General features: G+C 33.2%; 1 protein-coding gene across 3 annotated transcripts; it reads right to left on the bottom strand.

Moving 5' to 3' along the window:
- Positions 1 to 331: 331 nt before the first annotated feature.
- LOC120339372 (uncharacterized) lies at positions 332 to 24,779 on the bottom strand. 3 transcript variants are annotated; one of them, XM_078116469.1, is made up of 29 exons: positions 24,526 to 24,779; positions 18,482 to 18,597; positions 17,724 to 17,882; positions 16,825 to 16,957; positions 16,364 to 16,467; positions 16,102 to 16,180; positions 13,963 to 14,069; positions 13,725 to 13,891; positions 12,978 to 13,111; positions 10,578 to 10,661; positions 9,977 to 10,124; positions 9,614 to 9,734; positions 9,359 to 9,503; positions 8,984 to 9,101; positions 8,562 to 8,710; positions 6,520 to 6,662; positions 6,176 to 6,318; positions 5,952 to 6,098; positions 5,641 to 5,766; positions 5,339 to 5,564; positions 4,925 to 5,127; positions 4,751 to 4,854; positions 4,462 to 4,644; positions 4,218 to 4,382; positions 3,679 to 3,872; positions 3,232 to 3,383; positions 2,522 to 2,683; positions 1,836 to 2,023; positions 332 to 1,296 (listed from the first exon to the last, which is right to left on the bottom strand). In XM_078116469.1, exons 2-29 carry the CDS (start codon positions 18,519 to 18,521, stop codon positions 1,044 to 1,046), a joined length of 4,077 nt encoding a protein of 1,358 aa, XP_077972595.1. In that variant the 5' UTR covers positions 18,522 to 18,597; positions 24,526 to 24,779; the 3' UTR covers positions 332 to 1,043. The 3 variants fall into 3 exon arrangements, with proteins under 3 accessions (XP_077972595.1, XP_077972594.1, XP_039263413.2); XM_078116468.1 differs by lacking the exon at positions 24,526 to 24,779 and having other exon boundaries at positions 18,482 to 18,756; XM_039407479.2 differs by lacking the exon at positions 24,526 to 24,779 and having other exon boundaries at positions 333 to 1,296; positions 4,462 to 4,578; positions 18,482 to 18,756.
- Positions 24,780 to 26,195: the final 1,416 nt, after the last annotated feature.

Raw genomic sequence — 26,195 nt, 5'->3', positions numbered from 1 at the left:
GAACATTAGTTTGAAGGCTGTCGCTGTTCTCAATTCGAGTAGCAAACACACATTGTCCCTTTGAGATTTCACAGTTTGGCTGCAAAGCTGTGGATTTCACATTGCTGAGTCACAGCAACGCAAGATCAGGGAAAATCTACGCATTTTCCTCTGATAGTAAAGAACATAAAAAATAGCAACACATGAAAACTCAACTGCCGTTCAAGTACCCCTGGAAACCTTCTCGTGAACCCCTGGAGGGTTCGCGAACCCCAGGTTGAGGACCCCTGATTTAAACGAACACAAAACAGCATTAGGATATATATATATATATATACATCCATAGTTATGTGTGTATAGCGTTTGAACTTCTAACTACATACCAAGAACGCGTCATACACAGCATAACCAAACACGATTCAAGAAGTTTCAATAGAGATTCACAAAGGACTTGTCAAATTTAATATTTCGACTCGTAGTTTTCCCTGTTTAGGATTTTTCCCAATGCTTGCCCTGTTCTTGTCGTTTCACGTGTTATTTGTCAGTTTTCAGTTGTGTTTCCCAAAATTAGTTTCAAATTGAATACTTTGATTTTTTACATATTTTTCGAGGAGCTTTAGTTTAGTTGCAATACTCAAAATATCTTCCCGCGAATGCTGCGATAAATAGACCAGACCAAACCTAGCTATCGGTACGTATGAGCTCATGTGGTTGAATATGGTTAAAAGAATAATAGTTTTGAACAGGTAAATCAGTTTGTAAGAACTACAACAATTCGAAGCAATCTCGAAACGAGCGTAGAACGTTTATTCTATACATGCATACATGCACGAATAGGAGTTAAATATTATTACATTCTAATATAGGCAAACAGTTACAGCACTGAATTATTTATTTGCTGTTGAAAGAATATTTGCATTATAAATGTTGTATATATTTACGAACATCACAAAAATTAAAAAGTTATCGCAGCAAGTATAGCGATCGTAGAATGGTAGATACACAGACAAGTATTGCCATGCAAAGTTATCTTGTGATAATGTTTTTCTTCATATATATAAGTTTCAGTCATTCAAAACTGTAGTTTTCGTTATTTCTGTAGACAAGTTTCCATTATTTCCAGCTCTGCTAGAGGCGTTACTATCTAGACGCAATCTCTCTGTTTCTTCGTTTGTTATTGATGTCATATATCTATTGTAACTAAAGTTACGTTGATCTGGTGACGTCGTTACTTGTGAATTTTGTGCGTAACGTTTTTTTCTTTGCTGGGAAGACGTTATCTTTTTGCGGCATGACGAAGTTGAAGCAACCATCGATCTGATTAGGGGTAAAATATTTTTTATTATATACAGTTCTTTCTGTCGTTACGGTATGTACCGCATTCTCTCAAAAGCATTAAATACTCGTTTGGAAGAAATCGAATCTGTACAATTTCCTACCACATTTTTGTTATTTGGTTTAATTTACATAATTTATTTCAACTAAAATATTGGTAACAATTATAGTTGTTTTAAGCTGTTTTTGTTAGTTTTAGCTGAAAAATATTAACATGCGATGCATGTGCTCGTAATGAATACTATTAGCCAGAAGAATACGACTTTGCATTATTTTCGCGCATTTTCTTTTGGTGAACAGTTGGTACGAACATTGTGACCCAGCTAAATTATCATTACCAATTGTTAAGCGACCTATGCACCACTTTTACTCTTTTATTTATCCGAGTGATTGTTTTGTGTTCGCCTGCACTGCTGTATCTTTTTTGTAAGCGAGTTTCGTTTTCCACTATTTCCTCTAACTCTAACATCTTGCATACGCCACAAACGAACCACTACTATAGATTAAACAAACACACTTACTTGTATAAAATTCCAAAAACATTTGAATATAGAATAGGATTCAATGCGCTGTTGATTGGTAGAAGAACGATTGCAGCTATAGCATAAGCTACCGGATTTATTTCGACTCCAAGAACACTGAGAAATGCCGTCAAGCAGACCGGAACCAAGCAAAAAAAGTCCGCAAGGACTAGTCGCGTGATACGAGCCTAAATTATTAAATTGAAATATATATTAGGGGGAGGGTTAGGTACGAATAGTAATGTACACGCACCACTCTGTATATCGCCACAATCACCATTTCAATGGCATAGAATGTCATTAGGTTGCTACATAGACTGCAGGTTTGATATCTAGGGCATCCTCCCATCACATGGCATGTGTTGGTAATCGAGTATTTTTTTACCCTATTGCTGTTCATGCGATTCTAGCCTAGATATAATTGGTAAAAACAAAATGAAAAAAAATATATAAATGGTAAACAGTGCAGTCTTATATAATGCATAAAACAACGAAGTTTTAGAGAAAGTTAAAACGGGATAAATGCAAAATCCATATATTATATTTACTGGTAACATTATGAGTGTTTAACCATGCGGACAAAATTGAAATGTTTTGAAAAATTTCTAACATGTGTTAACTTTCCATAACACGTTAAAGCTAAGTTCTAAATGAAAATTATTAGAATGTTCGAAAACATAATTAACCTGCAAAGTTCTATTTTCTTCTATTGCAGCTCTGTTTTGACCCATGGCTCCCTGACGTGCCGCATCGTGATAAATTATTATGTATGAGGTCATAATGTACAAAAAGGATATCAAATCGAATATCATGATGAATATTGAGTAGAGCCATGCACTATCATTGACCTGAATTAATATAAAGTTTCAGCCATAATTTTTTTTCACAATTGTATATTGATGAATTGTTATAAGGACCGTCTTATTTAATCTTTCGCAGGCAACAAACAAGCGTCAAAACCAATGATTGAAGGTATTTTGACATGAAATAAAGGCTACAGAGGACACATCGAAAAAATATTTAGACAAAAAAAAAATCGGCGCGTTCAAAACAATACTTTGAGGATCTAGCGCTTGCTAAAAAGTATAAAGGAACATATTAGATTTTATTGGTAACAACTTTTTTCTGTTATCGAAAAAATGATACATATAAACAGAAATGTTAAATCATTGAGGATCATAATCTATGACTTAAGTTGATACAATCTTTTGACCTAAGGCCAAGCCAAGTCATCATACAATATTCATATAACAATCATATACAATATTCAAAAAAAGAGATAATCATACAATTTTACTGTGCTTAGGAAACCGCGGGGAACCAAAGTCGGTTATCGAGCAGCGACACCCTGAGCTCGATCAGCCTAGTTTAAGAAAAGATAAAATTAAATAATAACCTTCACAAACAATCGCGGCAAGCATACACTGTGGCTACTGTAGTATCCAAATTCCCCCAAAATATGCAACTCAGGCCAATTTCCCGGGTAATGATTATCAACTGTATCACGTATTTGCTGCCAAGACATACTGTCAGTTGAAACCATAGATCCTTAAATAATAATTGATTAATTAATCACCAATTAAATCGTATTAAACAATGTTCATACGATATCCTACTCGAAATTAACAAAGTAATCGCCGGTGGAGTGGATTGCATTTTGTTCCCTATTATATTCATATAAACTAGAAATGAAATCATGGAAACGGTCAGTGAATGATAAATGGTACCATGGGACTACGATAGCAAACCATCATTGGAAATAAGTTCTCTCAGCCTAAACACGTTTACAATATACAGTTCTCTTCCACCAGTGTTATGCCTTATGATTTTTACGTTTTCTTACCGTTTGAATATATTAGTAGTGTCCTCGAAAACGTTTCCATTTCTTTTTTAGTTGGAGTGTTCGTATTGAAAAAATAAACACCAGGAGAGATAAACACCGAGGATACAAAATAGTTTTTAAAATCCGGAAGTCTAGGTGCGATTGCGACGATCAAAGAAAAGAACCAAGCCAAAACAACAAACCCAATAGTGTATCTGATAAAACGAGGAAACTACAATTGACAACAGATAAACAATGAAATTAAAAAACCACCATTTCTGGATGGATCAACAGGGAAGTGACTTCATCATAGTGAAAAGATTTAGTCGCTGAGCACAAGCTCGCCAAAATCCGTGTGGTGGCGCAATTTCAAATCAAATGTAAAACAATCAGGCCCAATGAGCCCAGATAAATATAATTATAAAAGTTATGGTCTTCTTTGAGATACTTCAGTTGTTACCGACTGAAAAGTGGAAAGAAATTGGTCAAAATTGAACTTTTTGCCAGTCGATTTCTTCCTCAAACCTAAACCTATTATATTATCAAACAAAACAATTTACCTGACTTTCAGTGATTCCACATGTAAAGGCTTTAACAGTGATATCATTCTATAGGTAGTCAATATAACAAGAAAACAAACAGAAGCTTGAATTGAAATCATGGCGAGACTTCCAAGTGATGCACATGTTGATCCAGTTCGCCATTCTCTATCATAGCGACAATATCTGAATTGAATTCGACAATTCAAATCAATTACCAAAATGTGTATTCATCTAAAGAAAAAACATATAAATGAAAACTCACTTTCCGTCTGTTGCTGCGTTTTGTATCGCCAGAGCAAGCAAATAAATCCCCATCAGAAAATCAGCAGTTGCCAAATTGAGTACTAATATATAATTGCTTCTCATCATAGCTGAAAACCTGAAATTCATATTCCCATTCCTTACAATCACGTGATTTTGAAAGTAGACGGTTTGGCAAACAACTCTTCAACCGGAAATTGTAAACCAAAGTTTGTAAATACAAAAACTGCCTACTGGAAAAATAGATGAACATATCAAAATTACAATATCAACTACACAGATTTCCATACCTTCTCCGTGATCGTAATTTCTTTACGGTGTTATACATCACGGTAATATTGCCAACCAATGCCAATATTCCTATCAACCAAACCGCGACACTGAGAATCATGTTCTAAAATAAAGAGCAATACAAAATTTAGGCAGCGGAGTATGACACGAAATCAAGTAAATTTTATACTCACTTTAATCATCCTATGTCTCGATGAAAACATATTGTCGTAAAATAGCTTAGTTGGACATTCATCACTGCCGTCGTTACAGTGTTGCTTACCATCCAACACTTCTTTATTCGAAACAAATAATGGTCCCGGATTTGTTGAACTATTTTCTCCTAGTTTTCTACTTTCACAGTAAAATCTTTGCAATTTTTCACCCTGACACAAATCTGAAAATATAGTCGTAGGTACTCTGGCTTATTATATAATATATTGAATATTTATAACTTAATTAGCTTCTGGGTGGGGTATTATTGTACATAGTTCTAAAACACATGACGATAGCATGATGGACCCAATTTTGTGCACTCATGATCGTTAATTCCTAATGATCTAGCTCAAAATCAAAACGATTCATCATAAATCTGCATATTTATTCACCTTCCGCCTCATCTTCTTCTCCTTCGCAATCAATTCTTGCGTCACAAAGACTGCTAATATGAATTGTAGATTTTCTATGGGAAATTTTTTTTGAATCATTGCTTCTATTATTTAACGACTCTTTAGGTCGACTTGTTGGACATTTCACTCTGTCTTTGCAGTTCCGTTCGTCAGGACTTAATTCGTTTGCTATATCTTTTTCACAATCTTCGAAACCGTCGCAAATCTGATAAAGTATAACTGTTTTGTAATTTAACTACATATCCGAATTCAGAAAATTAACCATCCTTTCGTCAACTTACTTCTTTTGATAGAAATTGATGCGGGTTTCCAGGACAGTGAAGAATGTCATCCGTTATTTCCAAACTCTTACAAACTTCAATTGTTTCATTTCCACAGAAAAATGAACGATCAAGAGTATCTTCACTCTAAAGTACACCACAATACGTAAATATGTTCAAAATCCAGAAATTTATCGTATATAAAATTTCTAGTGTTGGATATATTAATATATCTTATCACAACATTGTTAGCCCCTTTCAAACCTAGAAAAAATTTGATTATCACTCTATTTTCATATCATATAAATAACAGTTTAGTCATTTTTACATACCATTCCAGGTTTTAAAAGTTTGCATTCATCTCCAGCGAAAGGGCATTGCGGGATACCATCACACAGCGTTGCATAAATAGCAGATCCTTGGTCACTTTTCTCATCACAAGTAAAGGTATAAACCGCTGACTCACTTGACCAATCTTTCTGGAATGTTGTTAGAACATAAGAAAACATGTTTGTAATTGTTTGATTCTGCGAAAGAGTTATCTTATGGCATATACCTCTATTTTATCTTTACATGCATTCTCGTCTTCCCCATTTTCGCAGTCTTGTATTCCATCACATACACGCGATATACTGATGCATGTTTTCCCGTTACTGCAAGATATCTCGTTCCTATTACAACTGACGCACGATAGCGAATCTACATGCGTACACATAATAAACCAAGGTTTTTATATCGAATAATTCAATAAAAGGATTTTCATCAAAAATCGCACGAAGCCGATATTTCGATAATATACAAATACTGTTTGAAAATTTTGTATAACAGCTCCATTATAAAATATATATTTATTAAATTAAATATTTTACGACCTTCGATGGAAAACATTAAATACCTAACCTTCTAATTGGCAATAATTTGTGCATATTTCTGATATATTTTTATTTTGTTGTACACAGAAACATTCATCACTCAAATCAGGACAATCAAATATTCCATCACATACTTGTCTTTTCGAAACATAGAAATTATCGGACATACATCTGAAACAAAAATTTCAAATGTGTTCATTTATTGAGGAAGATCTGTCAGGAATTAGTGTACTGATTGTTACGACGGTCGTGTGTCATCGCCTGTTGCATCAGTATGGTGGCCCATCGTTGTCACGTGTAAAATTAAAAAAAAAAAATGAAAAAATAAAATGAAAAAGCGAAAATTAAAAAATAGTTGTGAAAAAACATAAAAATAATTGAAAAAAAAGAAATAAAAAAAAAATTTAAATTAAAAAAAAATTGAAAAATAAAACAAACAAAAAAATTTAAAAAAAAATTAAAATTAAAAAAAAAAAATTGAAAAAAAAAAAAAATTTGAAAAAAAAATTGGATAAAAAGAAAATAAAAAGGTTGACAACGATGGTCCGCCTCGTGGCCCATCGTTGTCACGCGTTTTTATTTTTGGAAAATTTGATGCTGCTTGGGACCAACGTTGTCAGACTTAATCCTACACGCACAAATGTGTTTCCTGGGTTTCTAACTCACTACTGATTTTCATGAGCAATATCCAATAAATTCAACATGGAAATGTTCTACAAATTCTCCATGCTACAAGTTCAACCACAAGCAATATATTTATAATAAGGATAAGAGAATATAGAATTGGATACGAAAATTTGTTTTTACGTGTAGAAGGTAATTTAATTGGAAAATGCTGCTTAACTGCTCAGACACTCGTGCGATGCCGGTACGGTATCGTCTGACCGTACCGGTACCCATGCAATCACTCGTGAAAGAATGGGAGATGATGAGTGATTGTATGGCTACCGGTACGGTCAGACGCAAAGCGACTATAACCGACTACCGGTATTTGGTAAGACGGTACGGTACCGGCATCGCGAGTGTCCAGTCAACTTAGTAGTTAAGCAGCATTCTCCAATTAAATTACCTTATACACGTAAAAACAAATTTTCCGAATTTTCGTATTCAATTCTATATTCTCTTATCATTATTATGAATATATTACTTCTTGTTGAACTTGTAGCATGGAGAATTTATAGAACATTTTCATATTGAATATTGCTCAAGAAAATCAGTAGTGAGTTTGAAACCCAGGGAACACATTTGTGCGCGTAGGATTATGCCTGACAACGTTGGTCCCAAGCAGAAGCAAATTTTCTGAAAATAAAAACGCGTGACAACGATGGCCACGAGGCGGACCATCGTTGTCAACCTTTTTATTTTCTTTTTATTCAATTTTTTTTTTTAATTTTTTTTTTTTTTTTTTTTTTTCGTTTTTATTTATTTATTTTTTTTTAATTTCAATTGTTTTTTTTATTTTTTTTTTAATTATTTTTATGTTTTTTTACAAAAAAATTTTTATTATCGGTTTTTTATTTTATTTTTTATTTTTATTTTCAATTTTACGCGTGACAACGATGGGCCACCATACATCAGAGCAACAGAACAACAACAATTTGCTTTGATTTTTGTAATAATCGCAATCTTAATACCGGAAAGTAAAAAGTATCAATCAGAAACTGACGATACATGCCCGCGAAGTAAAAAAAAGTACATGGTAAATCTTATGTCGAAACAATATTCGTATCAATTAGTACAAATGTTTCTTTAATAACTTTTTGTCCATGTGAGTTTTTGTTCCAAGTAATGCCATATTTTTAGTTACACAAGATAAATATTATTTATGTATACCAAAGTGTCTTCAAAATTTGAGTGCGGAGGATAAATAAAAATAAATCCGTCAATCTTCTTCAATCTGTCAAAGGTAATTCACGAAGGTCTGACAGGGAAATTTATGGATAGGAAGACTTGAGACTTGAGAGTTTTTAAAATGCAGTTTTTTATTTACTATAAAATAATAATGTATATGTACATGAAAATCGGATTTGTTTATTGCATATGATCTAACCCAATATGAGATGAACATACCTAAAACACGTTTCGTTTTCATTACAGCTATCTGAATGATCGATGCAGTCAAAAACATCATCAAACAACATTTTTTGCGGAAGAACACAAGTACGTACTTCATCGCGAAAACGTTGAATAACATCGCATTTAAATCCAAATACAGCAACCTGTAATATTACTAATATTATTTAAAAAACATTTTATGCTAACATAAATGGATATTTAAACTCGATGGAAAGTGAGTGGAGACTATATCAATCAATATATATATACCTAATGTCGAGCACTGTTAAAATCATTAGATTACAATTATCTTACCAATTTGTACAAACGACTGAAATCGCTCGATTTGCCAAATGACCTTGACCTTAATTTAATCCTGAAGTATTGAAATTATGCTGTATATAGTAATTGAACTTTTTTTTATTCAAAACAGCTACCTGTTCATCACTTTTATCTTCGCAGTGGTTTGTGCCATCACAGAAGTTCATACGATGAATACATTCACCGTTTTTACAAAAAAATGAATTTTGGCAGTCTGGTCCACATTCGTCAGATCTAAAGTAAAAGGCCAGTCGCATTTTATATGCCAATCAAATTTTAGCACAATCAAGGATTTTTAAAATGGAGTTCGCCAGAAAATTCCATCTAATTTAAACAACAGTGCCATATATACATGTAAAGTTTGTAGTTATAGTTGGCATGCCTGATAAAAAAATATTTTGAAACCAACATCAACTCCATTATTCATAAATCAGTTAGGTATTTATTGCATTATAGCTATATTATTGTTAAGGAATAATTTTTCCATATACCTCCCTACGCAATGGTCCAAATTGTCGCAAAAGTATTGTTCAGGTAAAACACATTGTTGATTAAAGTGGTTGAATGCATTTTCACACAAAAATCCTGTTGAATTCAACATTATTTCGTCACTTCCGTCTCCACAATCATCATTTCCTGTATATATAAAGATATATATTTATAAATATAAACATATTCAATTTTCATTCTTTAGATGAAAGCATCAGATATTGTCTGAGTTGAAGAACTCGTTAAAAATTCCTTACCGTCACAAAATTTATTAAAAGCAATGCATTTTCCATTATTAGGACAAGTGAAATGTTTATTACACCCTGGCCTTCCACATTCATCCGAGGAATCGAAACAATCATCCCGAAAATCGCAAACCTGGAAAAATGAAATTTTTTATGACGGTTCTGAATTTTGTACGTTACCACATGGTGGTGAATGTTTGATTGTAAAAATATGAAGAAGATATCGAATTACTTCAATACATGTCAAAATATTATTAAATTGAGGAGGGCACTGGCAATTTTTAAATGGTACGATAAGGCTTAGGAGAATTTATTCATTCCGACATTGTGAAAGTGTAGGTTTAATTACATATGGTTGAATATGTACATTCTTGCCTTAGTGGCGTAGATGAGCTCGCCATTTCTGCATCTGAAGTGCTTATTACTTTTACATGAATCTTCGTCTTTGTAGTCTTTACAATGTTTAACATCATCGCACATATGATGTTCTGGTAAAAGGCATCTTAATCCTGTAGGGTTGTATCTGTTGCGATAGAATGATAACATATGAATGATATTGACCACTTGTTTAATTGATTAAAGAGTTAAAGAATCATATTACTTTTAAAGGAATGTGACCACATTTTTTTTAATCAAAATGGCTGTACATGTATATTGAGTTGACTGTATATACATAGGACATAGGCTGTATATGCATATGGCATTGGCTCTATATCTATATGAGTTGGCTGTATATACATATTTTGGCTGCATTTGTATGTCACGTTACCAACCCTACCGTGAATTTTTGAGTTTCCACGTGGTCATTCACGAGGGTTATGGTATGGCACAACAGTTATTTGAAATCGCTGAAATATCTCTGCGAGGTAGCATGCAGTAGTCTACCCTATCGCATTCATCATTAAATGTAATTGTGTGTTGGGTGATAAACAAATCTACGATAAACGATATACATAAGAATATGCATTAAATTTACCTGTTGGCACATACTGTTCCGTTCCCATCGCTGGTGATAACTTCATCGCTTCCATCCGGGCAATCCCGACGACCGTTACAGAATCTGTGATGCAAACAAAAACTAATTACATCGATGGAACGTCACGTAAACCCTTAGTGTTTTATTAATTTTATTATGCCCCGCCACGAGAAAGATTATTTTGTAATTCAAATTTGGTTTGCCACGCCTGGGATGTTTCAAATAGCTCATAATAAATTACTTAGATACCAAAAATGATTTGTCTGTATTTTAACTAGTTACTATTAAAGCATAAGACAGCTGAAATTTTCAAGTTGCTAGTTTTTATGATATAAGTGACATCATCAACCAAACCCCCTAAATTTACCCTTACAAGTAAATACAAACCTTATTTATATATATACCCTTACAATACAAATAAAAATCGTACTAAAAATAATTATTCCTAAATTACCAAGTATGAATTTCGCATAGGAACAAATTTCACAATTTAAGTTTTCAGAAATACGTTTTTGTCCAGTCATCATCAAAATGAAAATTCTCGGAATATTATCCCATATAAATATATATGTAATTAATGTACGTTTCAATCGGTGCGACTTACATAAATACTTTATTGTCGCGTAATACGTTAGTACGAGTTTCTGCTCATGACGCGATATTTATTTGTTTTTATTATTTATTCGCGGTTTGAATATATACGGATTTATATATCTTCAAACGGAGGGTTCGGATTAAGATTTTTGATTGTATTCTGTATGTATCGGTCAAAATCTACAATAATATCAATAAAGGAGTTTCAAAGTGTACCAATTATTGTCCGGGCAATCTACGAACAGTGAAATTGAGGTTCAGAATCAGTTCTAAAGTTTGAGACAAAAGCTTGGGGCATCTTATGCAATTCGTATCAACCAGTTAACCGATAGTAAACAGACTGATATTCATCATCACAGACCTATTATGATTTACCACGGATATTGGGTGTCACTGCTCGACAACCAGTTTTGGTTCCCCGCGGCTTACCGTCCCCAGTAAAAATGTGTGTTGAATTTTATTTATTTTTCAATTTTGTATGTTATTTTTTACTGGATGTAAAAAATAAATTTGAGTATAACTATGACTATATTGTGATCTTACGTGATAGTGAAAAAAGAACTGATAGAATTGTTACAAGCGAACACGCGCTAAGCCATATATAGATTTATCCTTTCCACAGAGATGCCAGACGGCGATTGACATATATAGATTTTAGGTATTCTGTTTATAAGCCTAATGTGTATTTATGAATTATTACTAAAATGTTTCAATGTTTTATAGTTTTTACATCTATAGTCACAAAACAACAGATTTATAATCGCGGGGCTCAAAACGGCGACGCTTGCAGTAAATTACAACTCTCCCATGACAAGTAAATTATTACAAACAGACATATTATAACGACTTTCAAATGTAAACCTTTCATTATATGGCGGGGGGCGTTTGAACTCTCTCCCTCAGATTATATTCATAGTTTTTGTTAATCCATCAGGGATATATACTTATAAAGTCAAGCTAACGTATGATCAGCAATCGACTGATTTTGCTATTCATAGGAAGCATTGTAAAACTTAGACGCAAAAAGACAAATTCTATTACACAGCTTCACAATCTCATCCAGAAAAAAAATTATGTTGTAAAGTATCACGAAAGGGTATCGTCCAATACATTGCTCAATCGGATGAAAAGTTTGTATGATTGATAGTTCTGAATCAATGCCCCGTAGTGTTTGTTGTTTTTAGCAAATGGAATGTTAGAACATCAATCGAAACAACTTGAAGTTTATGTAAATAATTAAAATGTATAGCATACGGCCTTCTACTCCACGGAACATCGCGTTGCTTCAAAGCTCATTTGTACTAGTATTACACCTCAAAGCGAGTTACGAATTCATCAAACAGCTTCACTGTATTAGCTTTTTTTTATCGGCTGACGACAACATACAAACTTCTTGTCGCCACAGCCTTGGCGCTAAAAAAATCTAACGCTGTCGAATAAAATTTTTTTCAGGCATACAACAGACGATTTCACCGTTTCAACGCATTCACTGATACGATTATCATTGACCGCAAAATGGCTTCAATCCATTTAATTCACGATTTCGGTTTTCAAAGCGAGGTCAAAAAACAATACAGGATCACAAAAACAGATTAGAGACTAGGTTGTATTGTACGGTTGAAACGCGACGAGGAGGTACGAAACAAAATTTAGTACTTCGATTGACAGTGATATACATCATGCTACTCAAAAACTTGTTACACAAAAACACAATTAAAAAATTACACTTTGATAACTTTAAGTTCACAAGGTATGTCGTATGCCGTATGGTCTAGTTTCGATTAGAGCATTTTAAAATTGACTTACAATTCAATGGCGATGCAAGTTTTTTTTTCATCTTTGCAATAAAAAACATTTTTTCCATTTTTACTGCACATGGAATTGCATTCGTCACTCGAATCACCACAATCATCTTTTCCATCACAAGTGCTTGGTACGGTCTGTATTTAAACATATACTGGCAAATGTATTGATTAAATGAGTTGAGCAAATTTATTCCTACCTGCTACGTTGCCACAAAAACTCAACAGGCTAAAAGTAGGATATTGGGCTCATTCCAGCAGCTTTCAGCATACTATATTTGATACAAACTACAGGGAACTTGGAATTGAAATCCAAATTGAAAGTCATTATTGGTGGGCGTGGGTCAGGGTCGCATTTACCATTAGACAAGGTTGACTGAAGGCTACAGGCCATTGAATTTCGCACTATTTATTTAGTTTTAAATCGTTTTTAAATTGCAAAGGAATATTTCGGAATAACCGGTTTAAAACTTATGAAACAGAATATAAAATTTCCAATCAGGGTAGATTTGATATAATTAATTCGTTAATTAAAAACGGTCAAAAAATGAATTAGTCTTAATCTGAAAAACTCTACCACCTCGATCAACTACGGAATAGGAACTTTCAAAGCATAATTGCATTATAAATTTCAGCTTAACACTGTCTGATAGTTTTGTTTATGGAAAAATTTACACCTTGTGCTATCGACATAGTTGTGACAAACAATACTAATATGTAATATAAGGATCTGGTGAGCAATCATATTTACATTATTTCCCCAAAGACATTTCCCGTTGTTACATAGAAATGAATGGTTGCATTCCGGTTGGCATTCATCAACTCTATCATCACAATGATCAATATTATCGCAAATATATCTGGAAGGTAAAACACAATGCTTTGCAACATTATTCCATTTGTTACTGCAGGATATTCCTGTAAAAAAATACGTCACCATCTTAATAGGATCTTTATTATGTCTTCAAAATAGTATAGTAACCATTTACCTATTTCAATGTTTGTAGCATTTGGTACGACTTCATCACTACCATCTTTGCAATCTATTATTCCGTCGCAAAATTTCTCTGGTTCCAAACATTCTCCGGAGTTGCAACTGTAGTATAAGAATCATAACTGAAAGTGTAACACTCAAACATCTCAGTCTTCACTTGCGTGTATTCAATATATCAATAAAAGAAAGTAACGGACATGTATATATATATGAGTAGCCTACGCTTGAAAAAAGGACCGTTAACGGCAGGACATTTTGCCGTGCGTGATACATTCTGTTGAACACCAGATCAGAGGAATCAAGCCTGAGTTAGAACGATCCCAGAAGATAAGATGACGAAAATAAAAATGCTAATTTTATAGAATGTTCAAATACTTGAAAGTGAAAAAAAAATGGTTCTAACGACAACAACATTACCACCTCCATCAAGAGAAACAGTTTAGCAAAATGATCCATGAATCGTAACTTCTTGAGCAGGCAGTATATTTGTAATTTTATTCGTCATCGCCATAAAACAAAGAATATCTTTCTGTACGAATTCTAAATCGTGTATTTAATACAGCTAACTGTAATTTTCAAGGTTATTGATTAGAAAATCAAACGCTGCTTGAGTGCACTTGTAGTTGAACTCAAATTACGTGTATCTATTTATAATGAGAAAGCAAACAGATTTATTGACTGGCGTGTTGTCAAATTTTCTCCACAAACATTTTTCAGTAATGGAGTTTTCGACTTTCCAAGATTTATTGTCGATAATTAAGGAATTAGTTTCCATCAAAACCTCATGAGTTGACTGAGCGTTTAAAATCTTTCGATAAATTCAACTATTATTTTTAAGAAATTTTGACCAGTTTCACAACTCCAATTTTCGAAGTTAAAGATGGGGCGCACTTGTTTGTGTAATATCCTAGAACCTAATAACTGTAAATCACAAATAATTTCATTAATATTTTTAATTATTTCAAAACTTTTAGATCTTCTTATGACGTACAATATCGGGTTGATAATCTGACACAACACAAGCTTAATTATTTCCTCCTTTTATTGTCATGTATTTCAAATTTCTTTTCAATTTGACGTGTTATTTTACAGAAAACAATGGTGTCTTTTCTTGGGTTTATCGATTCAAAATGGGGGAAAATTTGCGCATGAAAAATATTTCCCTACCATCAAACAACACCTTATTTTTTGTTAATGGAAAAATCGTACATATCTATAAATTTGCAACTGGAAATATCTTGTGCCGAATCATTAATTAGTTCATTGACTTTTATGACCAACTGCATTCAAATATTCACACAATCAAATTGAATGTATATTGTGCACTATTATATTTATCAATTGCTGCTTCTATGTTCGTTTTGAATGAACATGGGATGGTTTTAAATGTGCAATATTCATCACACACTCTATAAACTTATTCCAAACTGTTACAAAAAAATATTGTTTTTGTAATTTCGACGTTTCAGAGTACAAAGTCAAAAAAATTATTCGTTGCTATCAAATTAGTCAATTTAGATTTATCAGACTAAATTCGAAATTCAATTACCGTGTTTTTTGTTTGAAAAGCAAAGCCAAAAATTAATTTAGCATCAGATTTATAAAATGTTGCTGCTCATTGAATTACAATATTACACAGGCTGTGGTTCATTTCGTATTTTACTCATTCTATTAATTGATTAGATTAAGCCTTTCATCCAATTATCCGAACAGTCCTGGCATAAGAATACGTTTACTGCTGCCTTGGTGTGATTGGTAGATGAAGCAATATCCAACTTTTTTTGGCCATTCTCTCGCGGGTGATCATGCCACACGGGAACAAATCGTCGTTTTCATAGTTGGGCCAAATGCATTGTAAAGCATGATTGTAATGAACAAAATTATATTGTTGGTTTGAAAAAAGCACTATGGCAATATGCTCTATACCGGGCAAAATATTGAACCTTCGCTGTTTAATTTTTCAGTGGAGTTTAAATAGTATTTATTTATTTGCGAATGGCGTGTCTATGGTCCTTTGAGAGTTATATACTACAATCACAAATGACGGATTTTGCAAAATACACTTCAGGTATTCATAGCTAGATATTTAAATAAAACAGTCGAAAAACCCATAAAAAAATTGTTTTCACCTTACCTGAATGTTGATATGGATTCACACTCTTTTGTCAAATCAATAATATGTCTTGCACCACCACGGCGAGAGCATATATCACCTGGAAAGGCAAGTAATAATTATTTGTTTTATTATTTTACTAAACTTACCGATTTCCATTACAGAATTCAAAAATTTTTCAAATAATCTTGCAATACATAATTAATTTACCAGAGGAATCCGATTTTTCGATATGATTCATTTGAACGATTTGAAACGAGTTGAAATAAAACCAACAAATTACCTCTACAAGGGATTTTATTTGAACATTGAAAACCCGGTTGATCTCCACAATTCACAAACAACTTATTCAAACAATGACCATAGAATATACACTGCATGACGTATCTAAACCACAATCGAAAATATTTTCAGAAAGAGAAATTAAGAGAGTGAAGTACTTGCTTAGACGCAAATTATAATAACCTACTTGGAGGTGGTCTAGCCTGGTGTCGAGGATCTTTATAAGATCGAGTCTGGATGGAAGGATCTGACCTTAACAATAATCAAGGCTAACCTGACGTCACTATGACCACATTTTCATATGATCAAGCCTCTGGGGGGATCTTTATATGAGAGTGACTGGGGTGGATCAAATCATAGAAATGAGAGCATATGTTAATTCTGGTGTTTGAAGATGTGGTTAGAGATATCGCGAAAAATCAATCCAAATATATATATGAAATATAACCAAACAAGAAATACTTGTTATTTTTGCATAATGCGTCATTTTCGTCTGTTTTATTGTAGCAATGATGGATGCTATCACAGAAGTATTGTTCAGGTAACTTGCATTGTTGATTGAAATCGTTAAGTGGATTTCCACATGCGGCATCGCCTAAAATATATTACATTATAGAATTACTGTATCAGAATTATTCATAAATTCAACCTAAAACATTTATTTTGTTGCATCCGAATCTACATTATGTATCATCACCCACACTCTTCGCCACACAAAAAGCAGTATAATACTAGAATGCTTCAGGTTCGAGACAATCAGTATAAATTAAAAAATATCCTCCACTTGTCATGAAAATTAAGTTTTAAATTTTAGGTAAGCAATTTTAGTATCAATAATAGAATAAATTCAGTTTCATTGAGAAATTCATCAATTAGTTTCAAATCAACCAACGGAAATTGTATTCAGATACGTTCAACTTAATATTGTAATTACAATATGCCCAAGCTTGAACTGCATATTTCTGTAACTTTAGCGACAATCAAACTAATTGAATAAGAGATTTCAACGTTGCACTGCATGAACCCTAATCCTATTACTGTTTTGAAAACTCACTTTCCGTGACTTCAAAATTATTGTTATGAAAATCTAAAACCTAAGCACTTCCGTAGTTTATTATAGTCAATCTATAAAATTATGGAAAAAGGAAAACTCGCGTTTCTTTAAACTTTCATTTTAGCAGCTACGTAGGATTTTCATTCAGGGCTAAAATAAATCGAACGATATTCATTAAACTTTACTTGGAATTACGAAAAGAGTTATACGACGTAAATGATATTGGTTTTGAGCTCCCTTAATCTGTATTAGCAAAAAATTCAAAATATTTTTGGAAAAATATGTCAATACGATGAAGGATGCAAACCTCTTTCTATTATCTCGTCGCTTTCATCTGGACAATCGTTCACTCCGTCACAAAAGAATCGAGTATTAATGCAATCACCTGAATTGCATTTATACTCCCAGAATTTACAATCATCAATTCCATATGTTGCTGCAGCATTTACTGTTTCACGTACCATTGCTTATAAATAAAGAATGTAGATTGTGAAACAGAGAGCAAATAAAATTAACCATTTAAAGAATTTTTTTTTACAAAATATTGGGTACTCCCGAAGTATGTGAACCAAGATGGCGGACATCGGAACGTAGTATGTGTACCAGGTTAGGCCATGATTTCAGGTACAACTACTACGGGAGTCACTTGGCTAGTCCCCGAACTCGTAATAGAACTAGAATGAGGAAAATTGAAATAAAATTATGGCCTAACCCTAACTTGGTACATATACTACGTTCCGGTGTCCGCCATCTTGGTTCACATACTTCGGGAGTACCAAAAGTATTGTACTCATTGTTGTCTTATATAAACTCATTGTTTGCATACAGTATTGTATGCAATATACACTGCAAAAGTAACTTCAACAACACGGTCGACAATTTTATGAAACGTTTACTAACTATAATCCATTGATTTATTGACAAGAACGTGTAACCTTTTATTCCCAGACAAATGCACCATTATGCCATATTGGGTATTCTACTCTTAAATTAAAATGAGTCTTATAAGCAGAACGGACTAACAGACAATGCTGGGTGACATTAATATATATGAAACGAACTTACCAAATACCATACCGATTATCCATATTGATATTCCTCGCATATTAGTTGTTGTACTTTAGATTTCTATTGTTTTAACAATATAATGATCGTCAAAGTAAGTAGAGAAATGAACCGTCCTGGAATAAATAACGTGATATATTCATCATATTTTTCAAAAACCTTTTCAGGATATTAAATTCTACATTAACACCAATATATGACACCTCGATGCCATCGATAATGATTATTTTCAGATTGAAACAATAACTTTTTTGTGACGATAAAACCGTCACTAGAGGGCTGTCGCATCGAAATAGAAATAAAAAAAATAAACAAAAAAAGTCGTCAAAAATCAATATCGCAAGTTTCTGTCTTCGAAGTTTGAAGCATACTACCATAGAAGGCCGGCATAAAAATAGATAATAATGCAACATAATCTGAGTTTAAAACATTTGACAGAGATGATTTAGTCGTGTTACGAATAAATTAGGCAACTGAAGAAAAATACCTCCACATTTTCAATATTTCTATCACAAAAGACACCAACAAACTTATAGTTTGAGCAACTATATTCTGACAGAAAACTAAAATGATAATTCATATATGGATGATTTTCTTAAGAAAGAAAAATTTATTCAAAAATTCGATCACGTCATACTATGAATCCGACATTCAGAAATTAAAATAAGTGATGAATATATATACAATCTTGTCCGTTAAGGTTAGACTACAATTTTGTCATAATATATTTTTCGTGGTACATTAACTTCTTTTTTTCAAAAATTGATGGATTTGAATTGGCCCATTTATCTCCACTGGGATTAATTAAAGAAAATTGATAAAACGTTTGCGAACCTCAATGCTCAGTGGAATAGATAAATTGTGCTTTTTCGTATGAATATGGCCTACTTAAAAAACTAGCATATTATATGTGACTTCTAAAAGCTGATAACGTCCAATTCTTTCATACGATACATTTCATAAATATATATTTATTATAAATATATTGAGAAAAATCACTTTAGAATTAATCTTTTTAAAATAATGGGCCACCAGGGCTGGTCTCATTCCTGCATTGAATCGAAGATACAAAAACTAAACAATATAGATTATATTACATAAAAACGGTCTGTCCCAACATTTCTTTTATAAACTCAACCTCAATATTTTCTTTAGTTAGCTACTAGTGCTTCGGCCTAATAAATAATATTGAAACAACATCCCAGCTTGCTCAACACGAAAATTTAAATACCGTATTTGACCAATTTGAATCTTTTTCTCAAAATTCGATCATACGCCTTATAAGCTGGTGTGCCTAATGAATGGATCAGGTAGTGAGTGCTTTATGTATTACTGCGTACACTCAAAACCGTACCATTGCGTCTTATAGATCGAAGCGCCTCATATATACTATGGACAAAAATACAATCTAAGCACTATATTGATAGTGCAGTGCTTATAATACAGTTCGCCTTTTGGTCTGTAAAATACGGTACAAACATAAGAATCTGTTATATCATGTAAATCCTTTGTAGAATAGAATGGTAATACTAAACTAGTTGTATTGTTATCTCATTTTAATCTACTGGCATCAGTATTACTGTGATGAAGTCAACTAAAAAAATACTTTCAACTATGTCCCTTTTTCTAGTCTGACGTAATTAATCTTGTATCAAAAAAATTTCGAAATCTCACGAATATGGCCATAAATTAGTTGTTATTCATATTGATAAAATAAACTTGAGTAATTGGAAAATCCTACCGGGGTTTTTAGGCGTACAAAATATTAACACGATATGTCTAAAAAAAGATTCAACTTTCCACAGTACCAATGTTCCAAAATCACCCACTTGACTTTTTGGGGTAGAAAAGGTTCAAATTTCATGTAACCAACTATTTGGGGGTAAAAAGTGCGTATATCTCTGGTTTCAGAATTTCCTATCACTTATAGGAAATGATTATTTTAAATTTTTTTTATTTTAACTAAACAAAGATATTTGTTGAGAAAATCCTATGTTTTGGAATGGGATATTCTCTATTATGCCACAGTCAAGTGTTATACTAACGTTTGGTCTCATTGTGGTATTTTTTCACCAGTTCTTACAATCAGCCACAGTATGATTGCAACAAATGAAACAAACACATGGCCATCGTTGGTCATTGAATCCGTTCGATCAAGACGATATGGACTAACGAAGTTCTTTCAGATTTCCGGTTGCTAAGTCAGCCATTTGCCGAAAAGATTGTGTCATACCCATGACTTATTTTACAAGTGCTGTTCATGTTTACACAATGGCCAGGAACTTCTCATATATTCATATTGAGACTGAATTAAACTTTTTGAGTACATTCAAACAATTTTTTTCATGGAATCATTGATTTATACTTACAATAATAATTTTATTGAGTTGCTTACACATAGGGTCTCTCGCGTTTGACTCAAGCCCATGGTTATAGCTCGTACTGTAATCAAAGTATCAAACCATCTTCATATTTGCAATAAGTAACAAGCTCTCTTATGCTCTGCCAATAAGAGTAATACTCAACGCAGTATGGATAATGAAGTCTATCTTCAGAATTTCATTCTACTCTTCTATATTATTCACGGTAAATTGAATCTAAGCGGCAACTGACAGACATAATGATGAAAGTATGATAAGAATATGTAACAACGTCCCTTGAGATGTAATAACTTGAACGTGGTCTTCAAATTGCAACGTGTACGATGTAAATCAATTCTTTATTGCAAGAATATTCTTATACGTTGAAATATCACCTCACGCAGTGGTGAGCTGTAGCCGGAACGCACAACGCAAAGTCTAGTTTCTCTGGTTAAACTAGTTATTAAGTCATGTTTTGTTACATTAAATCGTCACGCTAATAACCGAATTGCGTAAGTCATTTTTAGCAGTTTCGAGAAAAACGTAAAAAACTTCCTAATGATATTGTTATGCCATTTAGAGTCAATCATTTGCCATGGGCCAATTTTTTGATCGTAGCCGGATTTAAGTTAATTTGTATGACGCAGTTAAGTGACGTCATAATGGCGCACTGTGACTTAGGCAGAAATGTGTCTATGACTTGGGGACATACGCAATTTTGCAACTTTACTATATGCACCAGTCCTGAAAACTAAACATTCCAGAAACGAATGTAATTCTCAGTATCTACAATGTCTAATCTGTTTTAATTACATTATTTTTCATGTTTAAAAATATATATTTCATCAATATAGCACGTTCTGCACACCCACCGAAATAAGATTAAGATTAAATATAAAGAATAAAACAGCAATGCACCCAATATAAAAGCCAACCAAGGTGAATTGGACTCGGACAGTGAATATCACAAGTGCACGTCTTCCTATACTGTAGTATAAATTCAAATTAATACGCGCTAAGCTAGAATCCGAGATGCAAAAACTCGAAAATACTTCGGCGAGGCCATTTTGCCTTTGTGACGACACAATAGTCCTGCGGGACAATGATAATTCATTATGACGAAACAATTGCACAAATGTGCATGTCATACTAAATCTCCATTTTTAGGGGTTTCGGAATTCTTAAAATAAAATCTGAGTTAACAGACAGGTACGCAGCATTACATAAATACCTATTTTATAAAAAACTCAAAATCGCCAAAAATGACTTACGCAATTCGGTTATTAGCGTGACGATATTTTGTTATTCTTCTTACATAAATAATTAGTACGGAAGTAACGTGTAATAGATATATCCCCGACCTTTGACCCCATCGAAATTCATCCTATACGGTACCTTTCTAAAAATAACATTTGTATTGAATTGCTATAAATTTTCTTGTCATTCTACACAGCCATATTTAAGAAAATTTCTTCATATTTCATTGCAGTTTTTCGACTCTATCTTAAGACAGTCAAAACATTCTGTAAACGTCCGTGTCGTGTTGTAAATATATTACATTTTTGCGAATTAAGTGCGTTCCGGTTGTTACGATTTTTCCAGCTCATCACTGACTTCACGTCAATCGGGTATGAGGTGAAGGTTGGAACGCTTGTTTCGGTTGATACTGTAGCTACAGTTAAAACTACCGACTAAGAGACTAGTGCGATATTGGCTTACATCGGCTGCTATTCCGGAATCAACATCTTATCGTCCAAAACAAAACTTTTTTTAAACATGTACGTTAATTGAACTACAATTTAATTGAATTACAACATTCGAACTGATATATATTACCTTCCCTATTATTAGATTGCGTTATGTAGCTGAAATATCACGACAAATATCTGAACCTTCGATCAATTTCATTTTGAGTGGTTTACCCACGTAGATTGGATGCGTCATTACGGTTAATATCAGAACGAACATATATATATACTAAAGACCTGACGAGGATATCAAGCTCAAGGCTCGTTTCGACATTGCCGAAAGACTGGGAAAGCTTGTAGACTGAGAAAACTTGGATTGACAAGTCAGTGATTATCATTTTAAAGCGATTATAAATTAACAGTAGATTCCATGACATGACCCGCTGGAAAGTTCGCTGACCTAGATACACTGGGAAAGCAAATTAGAAATGTATCATAGGTTTCCAGCAATATGAAATGAGTCGACAAGGTCCAAAAAAATTGGATTTATGAGAAATATTCACGAAGCAGGGATGGGTGATACAATTCACTCTGCCTTCGGCATAAGATAATTTGTATCTCGAATACCTGTTTGATAAAAATAAAATCGTTGAATTGCTGCACTATCTCGATAAACGCCAAATACGCTTAAGTTGTTTATTATTTCAAGATAGTATCAAATTTCATATGCTATGAATCAAGTCAAGGATATATACATAGTCAGACAGTACACAACAAAACAATATCTTTCGAAATATCAAAGTATTTCATCAGAACATTCACTGGAAAAAATATATCGCTATGCTTACTCAAATTTTCTTTTTGACTTCCGAGCTCGACTGGCGAGAGACATTTACTGCGTTTAGTAATAAAAGCGCTTCGAAAAATAACTAGTAAAATATACAGTAATAATGCGTAACTGTTGAAACCTCCTTCAATACAAAAAATGTCCAACAACAGTACTTAAATCTGAAATCTTGATAATCTAAGTGAATTTCGTGTAATTGATGTGTTTTTCTAGCGGATAAATATGTCTATAAATTTGATCGCATTGTGCAGTTTATGTATACTACAGACACTGTCAGATAGACTTCAAGCGCAACTGATTCCTACAGTCCTAATGCGTCATTTAAGAGTTAATTCAATTAGTTCCCCTCTCTTCCTGCACTTATCCATTCGAATAATTATATGAAAGAGTGTCTATCAACATCAAACATAAACAAAGATGATGCTTGAATAATTTGAATGCAGTCATCAGGATTCAAAACAATTTACAACGATGCGTGAGACACGCGTGGACGGGTATATGTGGAAAATGCTGAACAGTGTTTTTATATACTGTCATGTTCATTTGACCGAAACCGACGCCAGCCATCCAAATCTACATACTACAATCAATACATACTACAATGCAATATATAATTAGTTAAAATGTAGGTATGATTGCTTCAGTTGTCTTACATTCTGATGTTGATTGATCCTTCATATACAATCATACGTGAATGATTGCTGAGAAACGAGCTGCCACGTTCAAGTCTTGAACGTAATTCAATTACAACTTCTAACCATATTTGACACCCAACTCATTTGTCCAATATTTGAAGTTAATACAAATAAATATGTTCAAGATGTATATATAATGCTGATGAATTTCCAGGTTATCTTTTCTGAGGAGTTTTCGGTTTTGAGTACTTTTATTTTGGTACATCGCCAGTAACCCTGGCCTCCCCCATGCACAGACGGCAATTATAGAATTATAAAATTGGTTCGCTTTATGGGTCGATTAGCTAATGCTAGTAGTCATTCCGCAACACGATTATAGGTAAATGATCATTCAATAAAGTAGATCGGCACCGAAAAGTAAAACCAAATTTTATTTTAGTGAAAAGTATTTCTTAAGATGCTGTATTTTCTTTTTAGAATTAAATAACCTATTCAAACATATACTTTATCTTACCCATAGAAATAAAGTGCTTATAATATTTTCCCTTGTAGCATAAAATTGATTCTTCAACTGGCATTAGTCACGGCACCAGGCTTTAATGGATGTCCGTTTTGATTTTCCACCAAAGATATTACTGGACGCGAAGTGGACGTATAAAGCTTCTTGATAAATAATTGGTTTGGCAATGTTCACGTGCTAAGATGTAAGTGTATCCCAGAAGAACAATACTGTAATATTTTTCAATTTTTTTTAAACTTTTTTGCGTCTCCTCGTTCTATGCAAAACTTTATTCTGCCTTTTGATTTCGGCGAAACCATGTTCAGCAGCTAAACGGCTAGTTTGCCATTGTCTGCAGTATTCTGCAGCAGGGAACAATGCATGACCTCTGAATGAGTCACCTTACGAGACGTGAATTGTTTGCAGAAGAGTATGCAACTACCTTCATCTCACTTTCCATTTGTTGTCTAAAGATTATGTAATACATTGCTTGAACTTTTTATATGAAACTATCTCATACTGTTGTGGTCAGCATATATATATATAATATGCCACGTCGTTCAGTGTAATATGTAGGAGGTGTACCGGTTTTGTAATCCTCGGTTTGTACAATAAATTCTAAAATCATTCTTATCGTTTTGCGATTATTGGCAAATAGACGGAACAACTCATTAGTTAAATTTCTGTGAATGATTTTCTCTGCTTTTCTGAGCATGAAAAAAGAATGACAATAACATTCTTTGACTATATGTTATTATAAATAACACTAGAGTTTATTATGTTCAAGTATGTGGATTCGATATTTTCTACAGATATGCCAAAGTCTATTTACACCAGAAATATTTACTATTTTGTCGCCTATGTACGGCATTGTTCCATGTGGCCATCAACATTGATCATTCACATTGCCGCTCATTATAAAAAAGCATTGCTGAAATACAATCTTGATCTGGACGTGGGAGAAAGGAGAAAAAAAAATTCAAATTTTGTTTATCGTCACATGCTGAAAAATGGGAAAGGAAAAGCAGAAGGAGGGATAGAGCGAAAAACAGGTGTATGTATAGATAGTATATATATATAGTCTACATGAAATATATTGTGCATATATATATATAATAGTGTTAAGATTGGTTGTGAAAGGAGTGACAGAAATAGTTTTCTTCAAAAATAGTTGATTATTTAAAATTTGTTGTCCACGAGTAGCGTTATTCGCATAAATTTTTTCATTTAATAAAAGTTTTCATAGATGATCAATCACTATATTGAAGGACTGTATTCCTCAAGTATTCGCTACACTGCTTTCTGAAGGGCCGTTCGGCAACATGGCAACGGTTTCTGAGGCTCACTAATCGATAAAATGAACGCAGCTGCAGTTCCATTTGATGATGGGTAAAATAAAATTATGCTTGGCGCAAGTGACATGTGAGATGTGGTGCCAGTACGATGAGGGGGACTTTCAAGTTGAGACAGATAGGAATTCCTAAGTTTGAGCAGTCCTCAAGGGAACTCATTAAATTAAAGTACGGGAAGTGGTGAAACATACAGAAGTCGCCAGCTGGGATAACAATTAATTGGCAAATGAAGCTACAAAACTTCTTTTTGGAAGCGACAAAACTGTCGTTAAAGGTGGGTTATCACGCAAACATTTTTGTGGCGAATTAAATTCTATATAACTTTTTAAGATT

Source organism: Styela clava, chromosome 9, assembly GCF_964204865.1.
Source record: "Styela clava chromosome 9, kaStyClav1.hap1.2, whole genome shotgun sequence".
Classification (NCBI taxonomy): domain Eukaryota; kingdom Metazoa; phylum Chordata; class Ascidiacea; order Stolidobranchia; family Styelidae; genus Styela; species Styela clava.
The sequence above is the reverse complement of the archived record's forward strand: the minus strand, read 5'-3'. Positions and strand labels throughout refer to the sequence as shown.

What these genes read in the sequence shown, in the direction of transcription:
- LOC120339372 (XM_078116469.1), bottom strand. Translation starts at nt 18,521, where the DNA reads ATGCGAGGAATATCAATATGGATAATCGGTATGGTATTTG. An exon ending in TTGGACCATTGCGTAGGGAG is followed by an intron (nt 9,102 to 9,358) that starts GTATATGGAAAA and finishes CTTTTACTTTAG; the next exon opens with ATCTGACGAATGTGGACCAG. An exon ending in TGCCGCGATTGTTTGTGAAG is followed by an intron (nt 2,684 to 3,231) that starts GTTATTATTTAA and finishes ATATTAATTCAG; the next exon opens with GTCAATGATAGTGCATGGCT.